Source organism: Gopherus evgoodei, chromosome 2 (assembly GCF_007399415.2).
Source record: "Gopherus evgoodei ecotype Sinaloan lineage chromosome 2, rGopEvg1_v1.p, whole genome shotgun sequence".
In the NCBI taxonomy this organism is placed as follows: domain Eukaryota; kingdom Metazoa; phylum Chordata; order Testudines; family Testudinidae; genus Gopherus; species Gopherus evgoodei.
The window spans coordinates 281124504-281148006 of NC_044323.1; the positions used below are offsets into that span (position 1 = coordinate 281124504).

Genomic DNA, 23503 nt, shown 5'->3' on the forward strand with positions numbered 1-23503 from the left:
CTCAGCACGTGGCATCTCTCGTTCTCAGTGATGGAAGAGGGGGAATTCTCCATTGTTTTCAAAGGGAGTAGCCGAGTGCTGAGCATTTCTGAAAATGTGTCCACTTCATTTAGGTCCCCAGATGGGAACTTAGCCCTTTTGAAAATCTGACCCTGAATGTCCCTATAGTATATGCACAAATAATCTGGGCTTTTTGAAATGTATACAGATAGACATTAGCTAAGAAATTGGAATCTGGTGTTTGGGTGAATTTGGAGCGGAGTTTTGATTCAGACATAGTGTCATTGCGTTACCTGTGTCATAACAAAGGGCTGAATCCTCACATGCTCCAGCCCATAAGGTAGCTTTATACCACCTCTGCAGCTGAACTTGGGGGCTGCTCTACCTTGCACCACTGGCTAATTGTCACCCAAGGGTGAGCAGGACTGCCACAGCACATTACATTATACCTCCACCCAACAGGCCCATTTCTGCGCTCTACACTGTGGAAAGCTGGGGGGAGGCGGGGTAAAACTTCTCCAGCTCCCTTTCTAAATCACAAAGGAGCAAAAATGATCATCTCTTATAACATTCACATTTAATTCAGGTCAGACTTCACATTGTATGTCACTGGGAGGAACGGAGAGGTAGACGGGGAATTCCCAACACTACGGCTGCTACAATGGTTCACTGGGAGACAGTTTTATGCAGGGCTGGGCTAACACAGCAGCATTCTGATAACACTGATGGCTGGACTTTGATGCTAGATACTTTTTGTTAAAGTGACACCATCAACTTGAAGTCTAATCAGTTTTACAAAATGATTTCAATGTAGTTTCATTTACTGCAACTGGGCTAAAGCTATGGCAAATGTTTGTGCATCATATTTGTTTTAGGGTGACCAGACAGCAAGTGTGAAAAATCGGGACAGGGGACGGCGGGGGGGGGGGGTAATAAGAGCCTATATAAGAAAAAGACCCCAAAATCAGGATGGTCCCTATAAAACCAGGACATCTGGTCACCCTAATTTGTTTTCTCCCTTCTGCTGTGTGAGGGTGTGTCTACACTGTAGTCAAAACCCCACAGCTGGCCCATGCCAGCTGACTCAGGCTCATGGGGCTCGGGCTAAGAGGCTATTTAAGTGCAGTGGAGATGTTTATGTTTGGGCAGCGGTCTGGGCTCTAGGACCCTGAAAGGTGGGAGGTTCCCAGAGCTCATATTGCAGCTGTATCCAGAATGTCTACACCACAGTTAATCAGCCTCTTAGCCCAAGCCCTGCAAGTCAGCTATCAGGAGCCAGCTGCGGGTGTCTAATTCCAGCATAGACATACCCTGAAAGACCCACACAAACAACAGAGGAAACTGACTAACTTGGGTTTTCAGGTCCTGTAGATCCTCCCTTTAGGCTGGGGGAGGGATCCTTAAGCAGTGGGTGGGCTTCTGCATGCCCACTTCCCGGAACCCAATAGGTACAGCATATGCTCAGGGCTCTCATGTGCTTAAAACAAGCTGAAAAAACCCCCCAGAAAAAAGGATTTGTTTTCTCCAAATCTTTGAAGGCTAGTCATCTTAACCATTGCTCACAGCGTTACCAGGTACAACCTCTTCAGACAGATGTGTGATTTTGAAGCTGATGGCATCCCTTTAATGAGAGCTTGAAATCAGCAGAATATTGCAGACTGAAGTAAAAATTGTGCAGAGACCATAAGGGTTATGTCTGCATTGCAGCTGGACCGAGTCTCCCAGCCCGGGTAGACAGTTTCATGCGAGCAGTATGGGTGTTGTGTCCCTGGTGGAGACTCGAGCTAGCTAGACGGTGGGGTGGGCTTGAGAACCCGAACTGCCACACTGTTGTTTCTAGCGCACTAACACAAGCCCCACTAGTGCAAATCTATCCACCTGGGCTGGGAAACTGAAATGTAGACATATCTCTAGGGTTGGATTTTAGTTACCAATTACCTCAGTGGGATCACAATTAGGCCAACATTGACTGGCTGTTATTGAAAATCCCATCCTAAAATTATAGGATCTACAATTTTTCCCCATCCACTATTTCCTCCTACTCCCAGGGTTGTTAGAATCTATTGAGTGCTGACAATACCTCAGGCATTCAACTGTACACAAAAATAGAAACTGCTTGAAGACCAGCAGCTTCTTGCACACAGGCCACTAAATCACATAGTGTGATGGGATATACCACCCCCCCATTGAGCCCTCAAGGGTTAATGAGCTGCTGTGAGCCCACTCAGCCCTGCCCAGACACACCTGCACTTGCTGTCAGGTAATGAAAGGGCATGTAAAGGGGAGGAGATGAGCTCATGTGCTTGTTGGTTGGGAGGAGAATAGACCGCCTATTCTTTGCTCCCTGAGGAAAAGGAACAACCCAGGGCCCCTGCAAAGGCTGCAGCTGCCAGAGCCTGCTAGGGGAAGTAGGCCTGGCTCAGGACTACTGAGTTCGTTTTGAGATTACTTTTCTTTGCCCGATTATAGATGGACTATTGGCCCAGGCTGGGCAGCCTCAGAGAGACCCAAGGGACCTACCATGCCTATTCCAGAACCCCAGCCTAGGAGAGATGTGGGGAAGTGCCTCAGTAAACACTGTGGACTTCTTGCAGCCTACATGAGCCTGCCCTGTAGTGACTCTGGGACCCTGAAGAGTCTGGAGTCACCAGTGGTAACGAGTTTTCATCGCTGCTGAATTCAATCCAAGAAGGTTAACAGCATGACATTGCAGTTCCAGTCTACTTACCAACAGCAGCAGCCAGTCTCCTGAAACAGTTTCATATTCCTTGAAAGTTGTTAGGACAGCTAAGATCAAACACCCCAGAACTATCAGGAATCTGGATTAACACAAAAGGAGAAAATGGGCATCATTACTGCTGTATCCACTTAAAAAGAGATAATTTTAAAACACCCACAAAGGTCTGAAAGGGATCACCATCCATGATCAGAGTGAGATGCAATGTCACTGGGATCAAGGGTTCTTAACCTGGGGGAGTCACAGGCAGTGTTAGGGTCAGACTACCATGCCCTTCCCATATTGTTAAGTGGGAAGAGGACCATGGGTCAATCCCGAGGTTTGGGGTCCTGGTAGAGAAAAGTGGTTCATAGTATGGGAAAGGTGAAGATAGTCATTCTATCACTGACTTTGACCTATCAGACAAGGAGTTCTGTAGAAGGAGGAGAGCCTCTCATTGAGATGTTCCATTTGTGGGTATTACCTGTGTTCCGGAGTTACACCATGATGGGCACTTTAGAAATGCATAGAATAATCATTGCTAATAAAATGGCATTGTAGTAACAATAAAGTAAATCCACTTGGCATGCACTGAAAACCAAGAAACACTAAGTTAACATTTCTGTGCAATTAACATTTTGGCACCAATAATATCACCTAGTGCTTTTTATCAGCAGATCTCAAAGCACTTTACAAAGGAGGTCAAAAGCCCATGAAGACATTAATAATTCACAAACTCTTATTTGCACTGAAAATTTGAGTGCTGTCCTTTTTTTGTAATGCAGATATAACGGGGTGTGTAACCCACACAGGCTTTGAAACGATTGAGATGGGCCTGAGAGGTCAATCATGCTAACTGGCTGCTCCCGGAAGGTGGATGAGGCTTAATTAATGATGAAGCTCAGCTGCAAAAGAAGCTGGGTGGTTAATATAAACAAACTGAGCAAGTAAAGAGCAGAAAAGGACTGGATCTTCACAGAAAGATTGGGGAAGCAAGAAACCTCCATTTCTATGCAGAGAAAATTCAGCTAGTTCCAAATTTTACATTCTTAGGACTTGTGTTTGATAAACTAATTTGGAAGGGTCATATAGTTAATATCCAGAATAAATGTAAAAGGAGGATGAATCTGCTTAAAAGTATTGTTGGGAACAAGGGATAAGAACTCACAGATGATGCTGAATAGGCACTAATAAAACCAGTTACAGATTATGGAGGCCAAATCTTTGAAATATTCAGCTTTGAAATCAACAGTTAAAAAATAAGAGTTGATCCAAGCCCAAGCTCTGGTTAATCCCATGTATTACAATACTACAGCTCCATTGTGTGTGAAGCAGGGAGCTACCGAAGAAATGCCTATACATTGAAGGATGAAATTGTTAGATTTAACCTTTTGGGCTAAGGTTAATGGAAACAGTGAAGATAAGAGTAATAAACAAATATACGAAGATGGTTGGGAAGTAAATAGACATGATTTAACTGGATGCCATGTACTCCCACATGCTAACAGGGTCAAAAGGTGGGAGGGAGTGGAAAGTGAGTGAAAAGGAAGGACTGGAAGAGATTGGAATCTTCAGTCACGAGCAGTCAAACTATACCTGGACAGTTGTTTCTCTAGTTGTGGATTTGGAATATTATGGTAAGACAAAGGAAAAAGCAGAACCATCATATATGACTGTGATGCTGGCAGACCAGGTGCCAGCTCATGCCAAGGTCCTTAGGCCTCACCGAACACTTACAATCGCATAGCTGGAAACCAATGTGGCTCACCTGTGTGCAGGGCCAGCTCCAGGGTTTTTGCTGCCCCAAGTGGTGGGAAAAAAAAAAGCCACGATCGCGATCGGCAGCAGTTCCACCGTGACGCTTTCTTCTTTGGCGGGAATTCGGTGGCAGGTCCTTCCCTCTGAGAGAGACCGAGGGACTCGCCGCCGAGTTGTCGCCGAAGAGCCCGAATGCCGTCCCTTCCCTTTGGCCACCCCAAGCATCTGCTTGCTGGGCTGGTGCCTGGAGCCGGCCCTGCCTGTATGTTGGCATTATCAAAATAGATGTTAGAGTTATACCCATGTGTTTAGACTTTATGGGATGCTTGTAGGATGCTGCCTGTATTAATTCTACTTATAATATTTGCATCCCATGTTCTAACATATGTTTAAGTGTTTGCTCTGTAACCATAAAATATTTAAGATTATAAATTCCCCACAGTCAGGGGAGAAGCATTACCAAGTGTGAAATATTAGTTTACCCCCAAAAGTGTTATTTCCTGCCCACCAGGAAGGACTACTGAATCCAAATGGGCCATTGTGAAGCAGAGACTTTGACAGCTCCTCTCACCCACCCATGAATACGTTATGTCCAGGAGCACTTGTCCCATCAGCTTGGATTCTAGAGAAAGCGGGGAATAAAAATCCTGAATCAGAAGAAATTGAGGCCTCTTCATGCTGTCTAACCTCTGAGAGGCAAAGATTCCTAGACATAAGCAAGCAATCCCCAAGCTGCTTAGCCCAAAGGATATAAAAGCTTGCTTATTATAGAAACTTCAATTATCTTTTGAATTTAAGATTGTACCTCACTTGTGTGTATGCTTTCCTGCTTAATCTCGTAAATAATTCTCATTTCTTATCTTAGTTAATTACAGGATTGGCTACAGGTATTGGCCTTGGTTTGAGATCTGAGCACAAGTGACATGGGGTAAGTGACTGGTCTTGTGGGATTGGGAGCAATCTGACTAATATTGTGATTTTTTTGGTGTAAGTGACTATCTATCACATACTCCAGCTTGCCTGAGTGGCAAGATAGACTGGAATGCCCAAGGGGACCATCTGTGACTCCATGGTAAGACTATTAGAGGGCTTTAGGAGTTCACACTTGTAATGGGGCTGGTGAAATCTAATTAGAGTTTAGAAGCAGTTTGGAGTTTCTGCTCTGCTTTTTAACAGTCTGCCCTGAGGCTGGCACTCATGGTTGTGAACCACTCCCAACAGCATAACAGTGACGGATACAATTTATGAGTTTATATATGGCAAATGAGATCAGCACTGTCCATTCTGTATTGACAGATCTAAAGATGACAACACCGGTAGTGTGAGAATGGCCTTTTGTATCCCTGAATTTGGAATTAAGAAATCTACAAGACTATCCAATTTGGTGGCCATTATGACGGCCGAATACATGGTCATACTGCTGGCACTGACCTGGCTAAGGAACGTATGCCCAGCTACAACTGCTATCCTGTCTGACTCCTTGAGTATAACAGCAATCAGTAAGGGAACCTCAGAGAGCAGGAACAAGAACAAAATATTGTTCTTAACTATGAAGATAGTGCAAAGAGACAAAAGGACAAATGTTCTCTGAGATATGTCCTAGACTTAAGGATAATGTTATACTTCCCAGTTATGCGAGACGAAGCACCATAGCTATTTTTAGAGTGCTAACAGGCCATGGTGGCCTAAATGATCATTTGTATCTACTAAACGTGAACAAAGATGGGTTGTGCGAAAAATGCAAAGTTAAAGAAACAGCTGACCATCTGCTCTGGCAATGCAGGGAGAATTATGTGAAAAGAAAGATTCTCTTTACGGAGAACTGAGATGCCTCAAGGTGAAAGAATATAGTCTGAAAGGACTGGTGAGAGAACGGGGAAGGTGGGGTAGCATTAAAACAGCATTACTGTGTATTTTTAAAGGATGCAGGACAGGGTGAGAAGACATAAGCTTTTTATTATGTAAAAACTGTGGTTGGTGGCAGTCATAGCCTCTCATGCTGAGGCTGCTGAACCATAAAGTGTCAGGAAAAGAAAAGAAGAAAGAAAGGGACTGTAGGGAGGAGAGGAAGGAACTCTGCAGTCCCTCTCTAGACTAGAGTTGTGGGGAGAAAACTCAGGGGGAGAGTAAGCCCTAGGATCCTACCCTGAGTAGAGGAGGCTGGTGAAGGGGAGGAGAGACATGGAGCAGTCACTAGGATGGAGAAGGCTCTGGTGGTGTGCCCTGAAAGGCAGGATTTGGACGTCCAGGGGGAGAGCCCTGGGAAGTGTTCAGTTAAGGAACAAAGCAGGGGAAACCGCAGCAGAAAGGGATGAAAAGTCAATCCTGAGAAGGCTGAAAATTGGCTTAAGCTGGTACTTTGAGATTCTACTGGGGACTTCCAGGGGTGACCTGGCATGAGACAAGGGGGAATTTAGAGGTTGTGGGGAGAAGGTCTAAGAAAATCTGGGTAGGAAGAGGTCCAGGGAGGCAGCAGCAAGGAATTTTGTGGAGACCTTGGCTGCTGGCTATAGGGACCCTGGACTGGAACCTGGTGTATGGAAAAGGCCTGTGTTCCCCTACCAGCCAACAGAAGTGGTGATGTGAAGCCCCCACACAGAGATAAGGGGATAAGGACATTGGAAGCCCTGAGCCAAGGGAATGCAAGAATTATAGGGCCCAGATTTTGGGCCAGAGACCTGATATAAGGACACTGGACTTTTATTTGTTGGTGTCAGAAACACATGGGGATGGTCATCTCTAGTAGTGGGAGCTGTGGCAGCTGGGCCTACTGGTTGGTGCCAGGGGTCAGGGCCAGACTCGAGTCCAGAGTGGGGCTGGAGTGAGAGAAGGGCTGGAGCAAGACTAGGAACAGGGCTGGAGTGAGAGCAAGGCTTGGGGAGTCTGTTACCACTGTCAGGCGGGCAAGAGTGCCAAGCCCTAGAGCAGAGGTTCTCAACCTATTTATCACTGTGGGCCGCATATGTGGCCCACAAAATGTTACCTGGGCCACAGGTTGAGAACCACAGGGCCCCCCACCTATCCTCTCCCACAAACCCCTACACTCAGCACCCTCCACAGAATGGGGGCAGGAGCAGAGAGCTGGGTGTGGAGCGGGGGGCAGGGACCATGATCCTGGACCCTGCTGTATGGGGATCCCTGATCCCTGCAGGCTGGCCGGAGCCTGCTAAGGGGGAGCTGGGGGGAAGCCAGGACCCAGACCCTGCAGGGACCCCGTACCATGCCAAGCTGGCCTGGGCAGCAGCTGGCTGCCCAGACCCTTCCACGGATCCTGTGGCATTTAGCACACAGCTGAGCTGGGTCACAGCTCTGTGCTAACTTGGCCACTTGCGGCCCATGGGCCATGAGTTGAGAATCACTGTCCTAGAGTGACAGTGAGCAGACTGACTTCCTGTTCCTCCTGTGAGCTTATATACCTGCCCTCGAGTTATCAGACCAGTTCCTGGCTTGCAGATTGGCTGGAGCCCAGCACAAGAGAGAGTTATCACCTTATAGTTAGACTCTGTTACCCCAGAAGGGGTGGACCTAAATTGCGATATAATCAGAGGCCCATGCAGAGGTGGACCACCAGAGTGGCCACTGGCAGGAGTCATGAGATGGGGGGAGAGCTGCTATGCCTGGCCACAAGGAGGCGCTCCAGAAAGAAGAAAATTAAGAGGCCAGAGGCACAAATAATACTAAAGTTATGCTCCCTGATGCACATGGCTTACATTAGGGCTTGTCTATACTGCTCCACAGTTTGGATTATCGGGGTGTAAATCACAACATGCACTAAGGGCAGGTCTTAACTACCCGTCAGATTGGCAGGTAGAGATCGATCAATCGGGGATCGATTTATTGCATCTTGTCTAGATGCAGCTAAATCGATCCCCGAATGTGCTCCCCATCGACTCCGGAACTCAGGCTCACGAGAGGCGGAAGCGGAGTTGACGGGGGAGCAGAAGTGGTTGACTCGCTGCCATCCTCACGGCCAGGCAAATCGACCTAAGATACCCCAGCTTCAGCTATGCTATTCGCGTATCTTAGGTCAACTCCCCCAGCATAGACCAGGGCTCAAGTGTTGCACTTTCACTTGTCTGTGAGGACACTATGGGTATGTAATAAAAGGTTCCTAGTTCACATTAACGTAGTCCTCTTCAAACAGGACAATCTGTGTACGGCTCCATTCAGAGACTTGGGGTCACATCCTCAGCTGACATCAACTGATGTAATTCCAATGAAGTAAACTGGTGCAGCTTTATCGACCCCTGCTGAGGATCTGGCCCTGAATCACCTCAACCTCTCCTTTAAGGTACTAAGATAATTAAAGGTTTAATGATATATATCGAAAATATTCAAGGGAAGTTACTTTTGCAGGAAGTTTTACTTAAGGGCCCAGCCCCGCAAGAGCACTGTAGTCAACAGAAGTGCCACAGAAAGGGAGGTTGCAGGGTTGGACCCCAGGTTCTCTTAATGTGCAGCTTAAAGATAAACTAAACAGCATAATGATATTTTTATTGTATTTCCTCTAAAAACCTCAAAACCCACTGAGTAGAGTGTGCTTTGTTTTACCCACTAGAGAGCGCCCAAACTCTACAGTGAAGTGATACTGCTCTCTCCTGCAATTTCTCTCCATGAAATAAACTCATTCCAAATGTTCAGATTATTAAATCCACCAGCAAAGCAGTTTAACAGAACTGAAAGCCCCTCACTCTCTCTTACAGGTCTATTTATTTTTAAAATGGGTGTGAGAGGTGCCGGCCTCCTTAATAAATGGGATTAATGGGCAAAGCCCATCAAAGCAAGAAAAGCCCCACCCATGCAGGTGAGGGAGGAGATACAGAACCCAGCAATCAACAAATCATGGGAGCGTAAGAAATGGAAAAAAAAAGGGATGGGGGTACTTGTCACAGGGTCAAAATGAAGGATCTAGAGGGAGGGCACCAGGCAGAGAACTCTGGATAATGCCTGCCGTCCTGAGACAGTCCAAGATGTCAGTGGATGCTCCTGAGAAGAGCTCTGCGCAGATGCATGAAAGGTCCCAGAGAACAACCTCATGGAGTTTCCTCCTGGACTGATGGATGGCCATCTTGGCCAGTGTCAGGAGGAGGCTGAAGGGGAGTTCTTGCGCCTTGGTGACACCACAGATGGAGTGTGCCTAGAGGAAAAGATGTGGGGAACAATGCAGCCTAAACAGAAAATTGCAATCTGGAGTATTGCAGGTAGGGTCTCTCTGCAGAAGGGTCATGTGTCTGGGGCGTGGATGAACCATGCCAACCACACACCATGCTCACAGTTCCATGGAGGAGTTGCCAGCCAATGTCACCAGTGGGACATGGAACCACGGTAGAGTAGGGGTGCCAACCTGACAGCCCAGGAAACAGAAGTGCACTCTAGCCAGCAGCCAGGCACCGCATAGGAAGTGACACTGCTATTCATGTGCCTCATTCATGTGCCCCCACAGAGAACTGGACAGAGCTCCTCCCCCCCCCCGCCATGTGATATAGGACAGCTGCATTGATGCCCATATGATCCTTAGCCTTTCTTCTGAGAATGCTAACAAATATGCCAGTGAGGTGGAGGCATGAAATATGAACACCAGCTCATTAGATGTGGGTCACTGAACTACTGTTATGTAATGATAATAGTTGGCTTTTATACAGAGCTCCTAGAAACATTAACTCATTAATCCACGCCATGTCCTATTAGAGCAGGCTAGGAACCATATCCCTCTGCAATGGAACACGCAACCAAAAGGGTGAAGAGATTTGCTGAAAGCTTCATCTGAAGACCCAACTCTGCATTCATTCCTCCAGACCAGAGGTAGTCAATAGGTGGACCACAGGCCAAATCCAGACCATCAAACACTTTTGAACAGACCACACAATCTTTTTATTTACTTATTATTATCATTATTATTATTATTGCGGTGTGAAAAATGTTTCTCTGGAGTCCCCTGACTATACCTTGACCAAGAAATTTGGACCTTGACAAAAAACAACAGACTGCCCCTGTTCCAGACCATGCTGCCCCACTCACTGGTTTCTGATTACTACTGAACCTAGAAGTGAAAGGCTCTGTTTCCTTACCAATCCCCTGGGCCATTCAGCAACAACAGGCTAATACATGTCTAGGCCTGGAAGAATCCAATTATTATTATTTTTAATTTTGATGGGAAAATAGATTTTTATTTTTATCTATTTTAATTTAAGTTTCTGCAGGCTGTCAGCAGTTTGGACAACCCCCACCCCCACCCCACGGGAGGACACCCCACTACTGAATGGTTCCAGCTGGGGGTTCGTCCTCCTCCTCCTTGTAGTCTTGGCCCGGAGTCTTTGCTCTACCCTGCCAGGACTACAGGCTTCCCACTGTACCTTGCACCTGCAGGGACTCTGTGTCAGTGGCCCCGCAGGGAGCTCTCTGCAGCTCTGCTGTCACAAGAGTGAGTGAGCAGGTCCTGGCAGGGCAGAGCAGAGATCCCCTGCACTCCCAGCTAGTGAGTGAGTGAGTGAGAGCGAGCGAGCAGGTCCACAACAGTGGGGCTGCAGAAGGCTCCCTGCCCTGCTGTGGGGCCACTGACACCTGAACCCTGCAGGTGTAGGTGCAGGGGCAGGTTGCACTTCTGCTGACTGTTATCGATTATTTTTTGTTGTTGTTTATTTCAGTGTATCCACTGATACACCTTGTAGTCCTTTTCCGACCTTTATAGATTAAAATCGAATCTTGCAAATCCTATGTCTAACACTGTGCTCTTTGTCCCCCTCTAGTGGCTAGATCACATACAGTGGTTTATAAGTTTACTACTGCCTCAAAGCTAATGCACCTGGTCAAGCAGTTAGCAGCTTGTGGTTTTAGATCCAGAGGTGCAATAATCAGTCCCCACAGAAGACCCAAGCCAAGGCATCAGTGCACATACAATTAATGTAAAAAAGACCTTTTGGGAGTTAAACTACAGAGGAACAACTAATCAGATTAGCACGTGTTTCTTTGGTATTAGCAAGGAAGTAGTCATGATTGTCATCACCAGTGATATGCAGTGTTGTAGGTGGGTGAGGTAATATCCTTTATTAGACCAACTTCTGTTGGTGAGAGAGAGAGACAAGCTTTCAAACTCTTCGGAAAAATCTCTGTGTAAGAGCTTGTCTCTCTCACCAGCAGAAGCTGGTCATGTGAAAGATATTACCTCACCTACCGTCTCTCTCTAATCACCAGTGCTAGTCTAGCCACTAGTTCTCTACAATGGCTAATCCAGCAAGTCATCTTGGAAGCTTGTGGTCTTTTGCCCTTAGATTCTGCATTGCCAGGAGTTCATCAGAATTGGTTTTGTTCCCATTTTCCTGAGGGGAGTGGGGGAACTCTCTCCTTCTAGGGGTGGGCAAGAATTTGTAGCATCATAAAGTTAAGTATCGGGGTAGTCGTGTTAGTCTGGATCTGTAAAAGCAGCAAAGAGTCCTGTGGCACCTTATAGACTAACAGATGTATTGGAGCATGAGCTTTCATGGGTGAATACCCACTTCCATCCACATGCATCCAACGAAGTGGGTATTCACCCACGAAAACTCATGCTCCAATAGTTTGTTAGTCCATAAGGTGCCACAGGACTCTTTGCTGCTTTAGCATCATGAAGAAATCTGTACTTCAAACCAGGGGCCATTTAAAGGCAATGTCATACAGCAGTTTTTTGAAGTAGGTTTCCTCTCTGTTCCCTTCATGTACAAGCCAAGAGGCAGCACCTAGTAAGCAAGGCCTCCTCCACCTCCCTCTCCTTCAGACACGTTCTTAAAAGCTCTTTGCTTCAGTGCCCAAAGCAACACCACTGCAAGCGTCCCTAGAGAGTCTGACAAGCTGGCTCTAAATGTGCTGGGTCAGCAGTATCAGGTTGCTCAAATACCAGCCTTCTGGATTTTCAGCACTAGGCAACCTTTTCCTAAGAGCGGCCCAATTTGTCTGGCTTCCTGTGACGCAAGTTCGGAAAAGCTGCCATTTCTTATTCCAGTGTTTGCAGCCTTGAAAGAAAAAAGCAATCTGTGCAATAGCCCCCTTCTGTACCATGTCACTGGGACAAGCTTTAAAGATTCCCCTTAAGCCCCAGTGTGCATGGGTGACAAGGAGATGCCTAGGTGTCCTGCTTATCACATGGGTGATCAGGAGTGGGGCTATAAAAGCAAAGGTGAAGCTGCTATAATGCTAGTTACCTGGGCTTGGTTAATCTTCTCCCCTCACAGCTTTCTGACTGCTGGAATGGCTTCTGGTGGGTGTAACCTTTATGTTCTGAGTAGCTTTGCTCTTGTTTTCGAATTTTGTTTGTGTTCATAGAGCTGGCTCTGAGGAACGGGATTTGTACTGAACTGTAGTTTGGGACTTTATTTTTAGGGTGGCTGCTCATTGGCTTACTGTCCATCTGTTGGCTTGCATAATCCATGTAAACAATGAGATGGAGTCCAGAAAAGTAGATGCGAAGAACGACAGAGCGCATTCAGATATGGTATGCTTGTTAGGGGGCTTATTCCTTCACCCTCTCACTTCCCTGGTCCTTCTCGCATGAACAGACAGCAACAATACCTGAAGTCCAAAGGCGCAAACAATTCGATGTTTATTGGGCTGAACTTCCAGCAAGCATGATTCCAGTTTCCTTCCTTAGTGTCCCCCTTCCCAGCTCTGACACCACAGAGCCTTGCCTGTGTCCCTGTTCCTGTTCCCATCCCCATTTCCCCCTTTAGCATGATCCCAATTCCCCCAGTCCCTGTTCCCATTTCCCCCGCCCTTACTTCCTGATTGACTGTAGACTATATAGTAAAACCTGAGTTTTGCGTAGCTATTCCTTAACCAATCATTTTACTGAAATTTAACTAACCAATCCTAACACATTGTAACATGTAATTATTTAACTAATTATACCCCACCACCTTCATTGGTTTACACCCAACAAAATTAATTATACAGCAGACAGAAACAATTACAGAACCAAACAGAGACCATGCAAATAAACATACAAAAAACAATATAGACGTGAGGATTTCACAACTACATCTATACAGACATAAGGGTTTTCCAGCTGTGTCTATTGATAAATGAGTTCTTGCCAGACAGGATGCTATCAGAGTAAGTTTCCTTTTTACATCTTCTAGGCTCTTCCCTTTCTCTGGAGGTGATAGGAATTGAGGGCAGGATTGTATTCCCAATAGCCCAACAGCACCTTATTTCAATGTGACTAGTTTGGAATGTGAGGATGTGACCATATACTTCCCAGCTTATGGCTGGCTAACTACATCTTAGCTGAAGGCCTCAGACTGTCACAGTAAAAGAAGGCCATTACAAAGACAGTGATTTTGATTCTTTCTTTTATACCTCTATAACTAGCTAAGTGATAAGAATACACCTACATTCTTAAAGTATAGACCTTTGCACACAGGCCTGAATATCTATATCTTAACAATGCTGGGCAGGTCTATGTTATTCTACAGCCTCGTCTGCACTAGCAAAGTCAGAAGGGGTTCAAAAAATATTTTAGCCATCACGAAATTCACCAGTGATGCCAAACTTGCTCTGTGGAAGGTTGAACCTGCGGAGGAGTTTGGCTTGGTTTTTGACCAAACCATAAACCCAAGGATTGGATTAGGTGGGTCAAGCCAAAATTTGGCCCAAACTCCTCCAAAACTTAGTCTGGTCCCCAGTCTTCAACACACCTTTGCAGTAGATTTAGATCAAGCTAGGGTGTCACCAGGAGGGCTTTGGCTTCCTTGACCTGGGATGCTATTCCAGGAAGGACTGCTAGGCAGAGATGGCATTGACCTTTTGAGGATGGGGAAGACCTTATTTGGACACGAACTGGCTAACCTAGTGAGGAGGGCTTTAAATTAGGTTCGACGGGGACAGGAGAGCAAAACCCACAGGTAAGTGGAGAACATAGAGACCTGGGAGATGGGTTGGAAATAGGAAGGAGCATGGGCTATAATGGCAGAGAGAAAGGAGGATCCGGGCAAAACTGGGAGGCAAGATCAAATCAGTATCTTAGAGGTCTGTATACAAATGCAAGAGGTATGGGTAATAAGTAGGAAGAACTGGAAGTGCTAATAAATAAATACAACTATGACATTGTCGGCATCACTGAAACTTGGTGGGATAATACATATGATTGGAATGTTGGTGTGGATGGGTACAGCTTGCTCAGGAAGGACAGATGGGGGAAAAGAGAGGAGGTGTTGCCTTATATATTAAAAATGAACACACTTGGACTGAGGTGGAGATGGACATAGGAGATGGAAGTGTTGAGAGTCTCTGGGTTAGGCTAAAAGGGGTAAAAAGCAGGGGTGATGTCATGCTAGCAGTCTACTACAGGCCATCTAACCAGGTGGAAGAGGTGGATGAGGCTTTTTTTAAACAACTAACAAAATCATCCAAAGCCCAAGATTTGATAGTGATGGGGGACTTCAACTATCCAGATACACGTAGGGAAAATAACACCGCGGGGCACAGACTATCCAATAAGTTCCTGGACTGCATTGCAGACAACTTTTTATTTCAGAAGGTTGAAAAAGCTACTGGGGGGAAGCTGTTCTAGATTTGATTTTAACAAATAGGGAGGAACTCGTTGAGAATTTGAAAATGGAAGGCAGCTTGGGTGAAAGTGATCATGAAATCATATAGTTCACACTTCTAAGGAAGGATAGAAGGGAGTACAGCAAAATAGAGACAATGGATTTCAGGAAGGCAGATTTTGGTAAGCTCAGAGTGCTGATAGATAAGGTCCATTGGGAATCAAGACTGGGGAAAAACAACTGAGGAGAGTTGGCAGTATTTCAAAGGGACACTATTAAAGGTCCAAAAACAAGCTATTCCGCTGGGTAGGAAAGATAGAAAATGTGGCAAAAGACCACCTTGGCTTAACCACGAGATCTTGCATCATCTAAAAAATAAGAAGGAGTCATATAAAAAATGAAAACTAGGATAAATTACAAAGGATGAATATAGGCAAACAACACAGGAATGCAGGGGCAAGATTAGAAAGGCAAAGGCACAAAATGAGCTCAAACTAGCTACAGGAATAAAGGGAAACATGAAAACTTTTTAGCAATACATTAGAAGCGAAAGGAAGACCAAGGAGAGGGTAGGTCCACTGCTCACTGAGGAAGGAGAAACAGTAACAGGAAACTTGGAAATGGCAGAGAAGCTTAATGACTTCTTTGTTTTGGTCTTCATTGAGAAGTCTGAAGGAATGCCTAACACAGTGAATGCTTATGGGAAGGGGGTAGGTTTAGAAGATAAAATTTAAAAAGAACAAGTTAAAAATCACTTAGAAAAGTTAGATGCCTGCAAGTCACCAGGGCCTGATGAAATGCATCCTAGAATACTCAAGGAGCTAATAGCGGAGGTTTCTGAGCCTCTAGCTATTATCTTTGGAAAATCATGGGAGACAGGAGAGATTCCAGAAGACTGGAAAAGGGCAAATATAGTGCCCATCTATAAAAAGGGAAATAAAAACAACCCAGGAAACTACAGACCAGTTAATTTAATTTCTGTGCCAGGGAAGATAATGGAGCAAGTAATTAAGGAAATCATCTGCAAACACTTGCAAGGTGGTAAGGTGATAGGGAATAGCCAGTATGGATTTGTAAAGAACAAATCATGTCAAACCAATCTGATAGCTTTCTTTGATAGGATAATGAGTCTTGTGGATAAGGGAGAAGCGGTGGATACGGTGTACCTAGACTTTAGTATGGCATTTGATACGGTCTCGCATGATATTCTTATCAATAAATTAGGCAAATACAACTTAAATAGGGCTACTATAAGGTGGGTGAATAACTGGCTGGATAATTGTACTCAGAGAGTAGTTATTAATGGTTCCCAATCCTGCTGGAAAGGTATAACAAGTGGGGTTCCGCAGGGGTCTGTTTTGGGACCAGCTCTGTTCAATATCTTCCTCAACGACTTAGATATTGGCATAGAAAGTACACTTATTAAGTTTGCAGATACCACCAAATTGGGAGGGATTGCAACTGCTTTGGAGGACAGGGTCAAAATTCAAAATGATCTGGACAAATTGGAGAAATGGTCTGAGGTAAACAGAATGAAGTTTAATAAAGACCAATGCAAAGTGCTCCACTTCGGAAGGAACAATCAGTTTCATACATACAGAATGGGAAGAAACTGTCTAGGAAGGAGTACGGCAGAAAGGGATCTAGAGGTTATAGTGGACAACAAGCTAAATATGAGTCAACAGTGTGATGCTGTGGCAAAAAAAGCAAACATGATTCTGGGATGCATTAACAGGTGTGTTGTGAGCAAGACACGAGAAGTCATTCTTCTGCTCTGGTTAGGCCTCAGCTGGAGTATTGTGTCCAGTTCTGGGCACCGCATTTCAAGAAAGATGTGGAGAAATTGGAGAGGATCCAGAGAAGAGCAACAAGAATGATTAAAGGTCTTGGGAACATGACCTATGAAGGAAGGCTAAAGGAATTGGGTTTGTTTAGTTTGGAAAAGAGAAGACTGAGAGGGGACATGATAGCAGTTTTCAGGTATCTAAAAGGGTGTCATCAGGAGGAGGGAGAAAACTTGTTCACCTTCCCCTCTAAGGATAGAACAAGAAGCAATGGGCTTAAACTGCAGCAAGGGAGATTTAGGTTGGACATTAGGAAAAAGTTCCTAACTGTCAGAGTGGTGAAACACTGGAATAAATTGCCTAGGGAGGTTGTGGACTCTCCATCTTTGGAGATATTTAAGAGTAGGTTAGATAAATGTCTATCAGGGATGGCCTAGACAGTATTTGGTCCTGCCATGAGGCCCTTCCAGCCCTAGAATCTATGAATCTATGAATTAACCAAGCCTGAAACGAAAGCATGGATCATCCCTTCCCAAATTAAGAGCCACAGGAGAGATCTCCAACCACAGTGGCTGAAGGAAGAAAAGCATGGGGCCCAACTGCAAACCTGGTGAAATCCTTGGACTCCCTGGGAAACCAGGATCATTCACACAGAGGTTCTTTAAACATCTTCCTGCTGGTCCCTCCACAAACTCTTCCCATTCCCTCCCATGGCGGGGACTGTGAGGGATGGGAATGTATTCTCACATTCTAGTCAGCGTCTAAACCATCTGAAATCACAGAGGAGAGGACATTCTGGATGCTGTGCTCGGTTTGTTGCCTTTAGCTGCACAGTATGGCTGAGTCAGGCAGGTTGTTATATATCCTCTCTCTTTGAAACGATTTAACAGCAGAAGAGCTGTGTGGGCCATATTGTGATCCTAGGTTTGGTGACTTTGAGCAGAGGGGTCAGCCTTCTCCACAGTACTCTCTCTCTTCCCTGGATTCTGCAAATACCCTTCTGCAGGATCAAGATCTGCAACTAGGGAGGGAACAGGACTGGGACTACACATGATCCTCTGCTTCATGGGGAATCCCTGAAAATGTAAATGCCATCTGAGGCCACATTAATCTTTCTCTTGCTTCCCTCTCCTACCATGGGAGCTTCGAGGCGCTGCTATAGCAGAGGAAGCCCTGGCAATGGTACTAAGCTACACAAAGCCTCCATATGCATCGCTTCAGATTTAAGTGGATCAGCTAGGATCTGCATGGTTGTGGGGGTGGAACAAAGAGCTTCTGTATGGTCTCCCCAGCCTGAGTTTTCCTGCATTAACTCTGGAGACATACCTGTCATTTTGCAACCTTGGTTGATGCATCGGGGATCTCTACTGCTAAATGCATAAGCTGCTACAGCTTGACTAAATGAACCACACTTCCTTAGCTAGGGATGTAACAGACTGCTCTTCTCTGTGGACAACATGCATCACCAGTGGGTCACAAGACAAAGTAAATCAGAACAGGGCAAATAGCACAGGCTCCCTTTCCAAAACAACCTGCTTGTCTTGTAGAGAAAATAAAAAATCTTCACTCAAAAGTGATTAAAAAGACTCTCTTGTTCATCCATCCTCTTCACTGTACATTAATTCTCTCCAGCCAACATCAGTCCAGCAGCAGTGACCTGCTCACAAACACATTGGCACTGTAAGACAAACCTATGTCACTCTGCAGGAAAAGGTGCTTTTTCTCACAATGCAGAATACACAACCAGCTTTTTTAGGTTTGCGCTGCCCTGACCTTGCTCATGGAGAAGGAGAGACACAGGAGATGATCTAACTCAGCTTCTATTCCCACTAGGCTGGCTTGGACGAGGGCGCTAGGAAGGGTACGCCTGTGAGATACATTACCCAATGCAGATAGAATATGAAACAATATGAACCTTCATTCAAAACTAAACTAGATTTCAAGGCAAATGTGAGCTGCCAGTGTCCTTTCCACCCTCCCTGATCTCAGACTCTCAGTTCCATAGTACTGTATAGCTAAAAAGTGAAGAGCTACAGCTTTGCACTGTTAATAAGTTAGGAAACAAATTCACAAACCTCTTACCCCCCGCCTGCCCCAAACACACTCCACACGGGATAGCATCAGCTAGAGGCAGCACTCCTGAAGGCCAGGATTAGAGATAATACCTCCCAAGGTGCTGTGGAGAGTATAAATATTAGCCGCTCTTGTTACAAAAGGACAACATGGCAAGGTTTTGCATGCACTCCTGGAGTGGTCTGACAATCACTTGTTGCTGGAGGTGACATCATAGCCAACCACCCAGACATGGCCCCACTGGATAAGTAAACACTGCACCGGCACTAGTGGGGTTACTCAGGAAGCATCTTGTTTAGAAGAGCTGTGTCGGGAGGACTAGGTCACTGCACCCTCACTGCTTTCCCCAGCAGACACACTGAGTCCAGCCCAGGGACAGCTGAAGACCATCCTATTGATGAGAGGCAGATATGCTCCGTCCTCACCACCAGTCCACCGTCGCTTATGAATTAATGAGAGGGGCTGGGAGGGCAAATGAATCATCTCCTCCTTGAAGGTGAACCTCGGATAAGCAATTCAGAGGTCCTCATATCAGGAGAACTCTGATTTATGCACCCAGTGGTATTGTACCTATGTAAATTTGACTTGACTTTAGCGTATTTTTTCCCTCTGCATTACCATAAGCAATTAATCAGCATTCAGAAAGTCAGGATGATCATCCATAAGCAAGCAATATTTTATTTGAAGTCTTTGGAGGAGGTTATCTGCCTTCTCCAGAGCAGCCCGATTATTATTCCTGAAATGTTTCACCAGTATCTGCAACAATGTTGTTTGACATAATATACGATGACCCCATTTGCTCAATTGACACATTCATATGTCTGATTATATTATCCCTGTTTAACTCGACTGTTTCAAATAAGGACAATTCTATCCAACTTCCAGGAGAAAACATAACATGGTGGGTAGTGGGACTTTAAAGCAAGATCTCCATTAAGGCAATTCCATCAGCTTAAACAGGACAAAATTTGGAACCTTTCAATGCATTTTTTTAAAAATGAAAATGATTTAATAATTCTGCACCAAGACCTCAATCCAGCAAAGCACTTAAGCAGGTGTTTAACTTTAGCTGCATGAGTAGCTCAATCAAGATTAGAAGGACTACTCACATGCTTAAAGTTAAGTGTATCCTCAAGTGCTCTGCTGAGGCCAGTTACATTAATTTTAGAAAATAACACTGGAGAACTCCTCCAGGCACTAAGCCTTCTCGACCATCCTAGCTATGTAGGCTTGGTCCCTACCATACATTTTCTGGTTCTTTTTCAAAACCTTGTTTTAAACATCCCAAATGATGGGGCTTCCACCACATCCATTGGGAGACTCTTCCATAGCTGAATAGATTTTATCATTAGATAGATTTCCAGAAGCTTCTTTCAATGTCATCCTTTTACTCTTAGTTATATGCTGTTTTAACACTGCAATTAAATCCTCTCCCCTTCCTCGACATTGATTCCCTTCCAGCACTTGCAGGGTATCATCATACATCTCCCCACCCTTAGGCTGCTGTTGAGCTAAGCAATCATATTTGGTTCTTTTAAATCTTTCCTCATTAGCCAGTCTCCCCAGCCCTCTAATGATTTGTGTAGCTCTTTTCACAGTTCCCTGTGAGTTTGCTGATACTCTTCTGGAACTAAGGTGGCCAGAGTTAAAGTGCATTCTCCCCAGTGAGGTATAGAGAAGAGTTAGTATCTCCTTGCTTCATCACAGAATATGTCTGTTATGAAGCCCAAAATGACACCAGCCATTTTTACTGCCATATAGCATTGCAAGCCATATCTAATTTGCTACCATCCCAGTTCTTCATTCACTATTTTCCATGCATCCCTCTCCCACTGAATATCTGCTTTGGTTCTTAAACAACCATCATGCATTTAGCAGAATTCTAGCTCTCACATGCACAGAACTGATTCACAGTTCCTAGAACAGAATGTGCAGATGACACTCATTTTGTCAGGATTCAAGGGCATGTCAGCTTCTGGCTTTACCAGTCACTGTGGATTCTATTGTTAGCAACAAAGTAGTCACCTGGAAAACTCCGATTCCCTTCTTTACAAAAATAGCAACCGCTCTATTAGCTCATCTAGTCTGTGATGCTTCAAGTACATTTTTTAGGTTTTGTCTAGCCTAATTTTATATATGCCAAACAACAGGGTTTCCACTGTTTCCCAGTGGACTATGCTGCAGTCTAAAAACACTTTATGATGTTTTTCCAGAAGTCTAGCCCAACTTGTACTTTCCCTGGGTCTCATCCTATTACTTCAATTACACACCATTTATCGAGCCTGATCAATCCCTCTTCCTCTTTGCACCTTTCAATAATGTCCCCAGTTTAACTATTGTTCAGCCATGCTATTCAGATGTTGGAAAGATTCTCCACTACTTTGCAGTTGGAGGTATTGGAGAGCAATGATGGCCAGGAGCCAGTTGCTGTTCCATGGTTATGGGTCTCTTGCCTCCACTATAAGTTAGACTAAAAAGGGCATCCTCTAATTCAGGCCACTGATAATGCTGAAGTAAGTTCCCTTACAACAGTGGAGGATTGAGAGAAGTGGAGCTCAGCCCTGCCATGCCTCCCAGCCCTGCCTTCTCCTCCCCTTAGGCTGCAGGAGGAGTGTGGCTAGTGTAAGACTGCAAAGTAGAATTAGCAGATTGGAGAATTTGGCCCATTGTTTTTGCATAATGGAACACAATAAATACCTTCTAATTCCTGTTCAAGAATTAATTTATAGGGCATGCAATTTTCCTCCCTCCTCATTCTGCTACAGTAATTTCTCACGGGAACTGGTGGCACGTTTAACATAAGTCTGGAAAAAAATGAGTAAATGTGCTATGGGGCATGATTCCCTCCTCTGAGAGAGGTAGACCAGATGATCCAATTGATCTGTTCAGTCTTGAGAGTCTCTGATTCCTCCTGGAAGGTGGGCTTGTGTTTTTATAACAATGTCTGTATGTTTGGATTTGTCATAGCACAGACCCAGGTTAAAATGGTTCCTAATACTGGTTAATTATTTAAAATGCAGCACAAATTACCCCAGAGTTGGTGCAAATTACTCCAGAGTTGGTCACTCATTGTTACTTCTCGCCAAGTTGCCAGAGAGTTTCATTGTCTGACTAAAAATCATTTGTGGGTTAATTTGGTATCTGGTGGGTGAAAACCAGAGACAGAAAACCCCCAACGACGTGGGGTCTTGATCCAAAGACGTTTCAGTTCAAATTCTGTTTGAATTTGGGAGGAAGGTTTTGATTGGGTGGGCCAGTCCACACAATTGGCTCTGTGTACACTATCTGTGAATTTGACACTAACAGTTTAAGCCTTTCACCAAATGGCTGGAGGAGAAGGGGAGGGGCTGATGACATGCCCTGCTCCCCTCCCCAAATAACCTTTAGCCCAGTGGTTAGGGCACTTACTTAGGATGTGGAAGACCCAACTTCAAATCCCTGCTCTGGTACAGCTCCAAAACAGACTCTTTCAATTCACCAATAATTTGAGAAAATTCCACCAAACTTTACCTGAACCAACTTTTTTTTTTTAATTTGTCAGGAATGCCAAATATTTACACTAACAGCAATGAGTTTTGGATCAGGCCCTTAATGCCTTCATATTCAAGTTCTCAACTTCTTGATTCAACAAAAATTAGGCCAAACACACATGAGATACAGAGTCAGATTACCTGATGTAGCACAGGGCTGATAATGTAACTACGAGTCAAATGCTTGACATAATCTCTTATTTTCAGGAGTGATGGATAAAAAGGGACATGAAAATGAAAGCCTCCCATAGCATCCACATGGTAGTTTTCTGAACCTAACTTTTAATGCCACAGAAAGGGTCATTTTGTTATTCTGATTTAACAGGATACGTATGTGCACAGGGCTTGCCATCAGAATATTTGCCAACCCCAAACACTGAAAAATCATGAGCAAGGCCCCCAGATCATAGGTGCTGATTCTGTGGGTGCTCTGGGGTTGCAGCATTCACACAAAAACTCTTTGGTGCTCAGCACCCACCAGCTACAGCTGTTCAGCAGCGCTGCCAATCAGCTGTTTGGTGGCGCCCCTATCAGTTAATTGAGGGCACTACCAAATAGCTGTTTGAGGATGCCACCAAACAGCTGTTTAGCATCTCAGAGAGAGGCTTGGGGAAGGGTGGAGGCCAGCAAGAGGTGGGTGGGCCAGGGCCTTGGGGACGGGGTGGAATGGGGGCAGAAACCAACAGAATGAGGGCGGAGCCTTGGGTGAGGAGGGTGGAGTGAGGGTGGGACCTTGGGGTGGAGCATGAGATCATTTAAAAAAAAATTGAGTGTTTTGGTGCTTTTTGTATTCCTGCTCTCAAGCTTTTCTCCACCACCACGTGGGGCTAGGAAATTGCTTATTTTTTGAATAAAAACTGAAATCTTCACCTGGCTTCAGGAACTGGGACCTGAAGACAAATACCACACACTGTGGGACCCTTCATACAACAGTGCAAGCTGGTCATGCTGAAAGTTTGGAAGTAATTTGTATTATCAGGGTACTTATGGTAAAAACCAGGGCAAAGTTAGCTACTTGCAAGGACAAAATGTTCAAGATGTTAGTGGAGACCACCACACTTTAATTTGCTCGAACTATTTCAGTCGCCGTGACATTTTAAAAATAAACACATTAACACTGAGCTT

At 45.0% G+C, this 23503-nt stretch overlaps 1 protein-coding gene across 1 annotated transcript in view; it reads right to left on the minus strand.

Moving 5' to 3' along the window:
- Window positions 1–23503, minus strand: part of KCNQ3 (potassium voltage-gated channel subfamily Q member 3) — a 270864-nt gene that overhangs the window by 49438 nt on the left and 197923 nt on the right. Inside the window, exon 2 of the mRNA XM_030553844.1 lies at window positions 2729–2819. Within this exon, the coding sequence (XP_030409704.1) occupies window positions 2729–2819 (91 nt within the window). The remainder of the gene's footprint in view (window positions 1–2728; window positions 2820–23503) is intronic.